The following is a 2,764-nucleotide window of genomic DNA, read 5'->3' on the forward strand; positions in this document are numbered from 1 at the left end:
CAGCCCCATCTGCTCCCAGCCCAGGGGACTGACCGGGACTGCTCCAGCCCCACCATGCACATCACCCAGCTGAACCGGGAATGCCTCCTGCACCTCTTCTCCTTCCTGGACAAAAACAGCAGGAAAAATTTAGCAAAAACATGTCACAAGTTACTAGAAGTGTTTGAGGATCCTCTGCTGTGGTCTTTGTTGAACTTCCATTCTCCAGTGGAACTAAAGAAGGATAATTTTCTCCTGGGACCTGCTTTAAAATACTTATCCATCTGCTGGTATTCCGAGAGAGTCAAGGTGTGTAACATTGAGGACTGGATGAAAAACAGTTTCCAGAGAGACTTCTGTAACAGGCATGAGAACACTGTCAGGGATTTTTTACTACAGGTTTGCAACAGGTACGTTCCTTGGGTGTGACTGTGCAGATTCCCTGCCCTGAAATGAGCGAAATGCGAGAAGCGAGAGCTTCTGATGACCTTATTTTTAAAGTACTCCATCCAATCTGCCTGAAATGGAGCATGAAGTACATGAGTGCTTTCCCTTTACAATTTAAATACAATGTTAAGTTCATGTGATGGTGGCAGTAATGAATACTTCATATTGACTTTCCTTAAGTCTATTTTTTCTAATTTTTTTTGAAGAATGACTAATATGGGAAAGTGCAGTAGTGCCTCCCACCTTGCTGCTGACCTGACCCCCACCCTTCGGGCAGTGGCTGGGGGTGGGTCAGGGGAAAGTCACGATTTCAAACAGCAAATCACACATCATAACAGCCAAGTTCATTAATCATCTTACTAAACATCACATTAATTTCTTTCTAAGAAATAAGTATTGCTTTTACACTGAAGTTTAGCTCGATTAAACTACACTAAGGGAGGAGAAAGAGGAAAAGCAGCCCTGGGTGCAGAGCATTTCTTACAAACAGCTTGGTTTTACAAAGCAGCTCTAATCAAAGATCCTCCCCGTGAGGAGGTGGCAGTGCCTGCCCTGTCAGGGTTCACCCCAGTGCCACAACCAGCCCAAAATCCCGGGATACCGACAGGACACGATGTCTGGGGAGAGGCAGCACCAGAGCTCAAAACAAGGACGGGGGTTCAAAACAGGGTGTTAAATTCCAAGTACCAAATTTCAGAAATAACTGTTCTAGAACTGATAAAAACCTGGATTAATACATAAGCAAAGGATCAGCACACCTGCTCCTACAAGGGATAATACAAGCAATCGTTGGAAGCATTCCAACAAAACTCCCAGCATTCAAATGCAAATTAAACATCCAGCTTTTCTGAGTTAAAGTACTTTTGTTGAAGGCTCCAGGGATGGGAGGTCAGAGCCTTTCTTGACCCTGCCAGCTTTTTTTCTCCAGCTGTTCCTCACTGTGGAGTAACAAACCAAGCCCGTGCAGTGACGGGCTGGGGTGTGCAGACAGAGGAACATTTTTAAGGACAGATGCCCCCCTCTTTGCCCCCCCAATGTTGTACCCCTAAAAGCACATGCTGTAACACAGATCTGCCCGTGGAAGTGCCCGGGGACTCCACAGTTCTGACAGGATGGAGAGGCTCGTGCTCTGCCCATCACTGTGCTGATGGAGGAACAGGAGGCTGTGCGGCTGAACTCACACCTGCAGAGGTGTGAGCAGGAACCAGACACCGCACAGGGGTCCTGCCTGCTCAGCACAAAGAGCTGCTCCAGGCCTGGCTCAGGGACAGCCAGTGGAAAGAGCAACAGCCTTTCCTGAGCTTCCCCAGCAGCTCAAAATAAAGCTTTTTCCATTTGCTGCGTCCCTGTTTGCCAGTGGAGTTCTCACCACTTTCAGTGACCCAGAGGAGAATTTAAGACCTGTGTGGGGTTCAAACAGCAACACTCTTAGGTAGCAGCTGGCACCCACTCGGTAAATCCAAGGAGCTCAAACAGACCTGTAATTCCTGAAAATCCAGAGTGGGAGTGTCCCACCTGCCCACATCCAGCAGTCTCTTCTCTCAGCTGTCCTCACCTTCCTCCTGAAATCAATCTCACCACTGCCTGTGCCTGAATGAATCTCATCACAGCACCTGGCACCTCCCTAAGAAAACACAACGGAGCTGCAGCTCAAAGAGGCCCCCACAGCCCCTTCTGCACTGCCAGCTGAGCTGGAGGTGCTGCCACCACAGGAAGCAAAGGAGGTAAAGCTCTGCCATTAGTAAGGGTTAAGATGTCCATGTGCCCCCATCTACTCGTGCCTTTTTGCCCCTGCTGATGAAGAGGGGTTTCTCTAGAGTTCATGTTTACTCCTGACACCATCAGGATTTATTTCTGCCACCATCTCATCTCACCTGTTGCCATCGTGTTTCCAGGTGCCCAAACCTGCTGTCCCTGACGCTGTCTGGGTGTGGCCACGTCACAGATGACTCCATCCTGCTGCTCCTCAGGAGCTGCCCCAAGCTGAGGACGCTCAAACTGGAGAACTGCGCTCGGATCACGGACGGGACCCTGCGGGCAGTGACGCTGCACGGGGGGGCCCTGCACACCTTGCACGTGGATTTCTGCAGGAACATAACACAGGCTGGGCTGCAGAGGCTCAGGGAACAGCGTCCTGCAGTGACGCTGAGAGCAGACAGAAGTGCCAGCATGATCCCAGACAGCCAGCCAGGGAAAAAGCTGATGCTTGAAAGAGCATCAAGAAAGCTGGTTCAGCTGTAGGAGCAGCAGATTGTAGGGTGGGTATCACCAGGGGGGGTATTTCACCTCACCTGAGCTCTCCTCTCAGGGGCAATGAACTGTGGCACTTCCCTGCCTT

The 2,764-nt window shown here is 50.1% G+C and overlaps 1 protein-coding gene across 1 annotated transcript; it reads left to right on the forward strand.

The window, feature by feature from the left end:
• FBXL22 (F-box and leucine rich repeat protein 22) lies at positions 1-2,764 on the forward strand. Its single transcript, XM_027903959.1, has 2 exons — positions 1-389; positions 2,322-2,764. Exons 1-2 carry the CDS (start codon positions 55-57, stop codon positions 2,665-2,667), a joined length of 681 nt encoding a protein of 226 aa, XP_027759760.1. The 5' UTR covers positions 1-54; the 3' UTR covers positions 2,668-2,764.

The sequence above is a fragment of the Empidonax traillii genome, unplaced genomic scaffold (assembly GCF_003031625.1).
Source record: "Empidonax traillii isolate 1590-97213 ecotype Southwest subspecies unplaced genomic scaffold, ASM303162v1 scaffold1001:size240121, whole genome shotgun sequence".
Classification (NCBI taxonomy): Eukaryota; Metazoa; Chordata; class Aves; order Passeriformes; family Tyrannidae; genus Empidonax; species Empidonax traillii.

What these genes read in the sequence shown, in the direction of transcription:
- FBXL22 (XM_027903959.1), top strand. Translation starts at nt 55, where the DNA reads ATGCACATCACCCAGCTGAACCGGGAATGCCTCCTGCACCTCTTCTCC. An exon ending in TTACTACAGGTTTGCAACAG is followed by an intron (nt 390 to 2,321) that starts GTACGTTCCTTG and finishes TCGTGTTTCCAG; the next exon opens with GTGCCCAAACCTGCTGTCCC.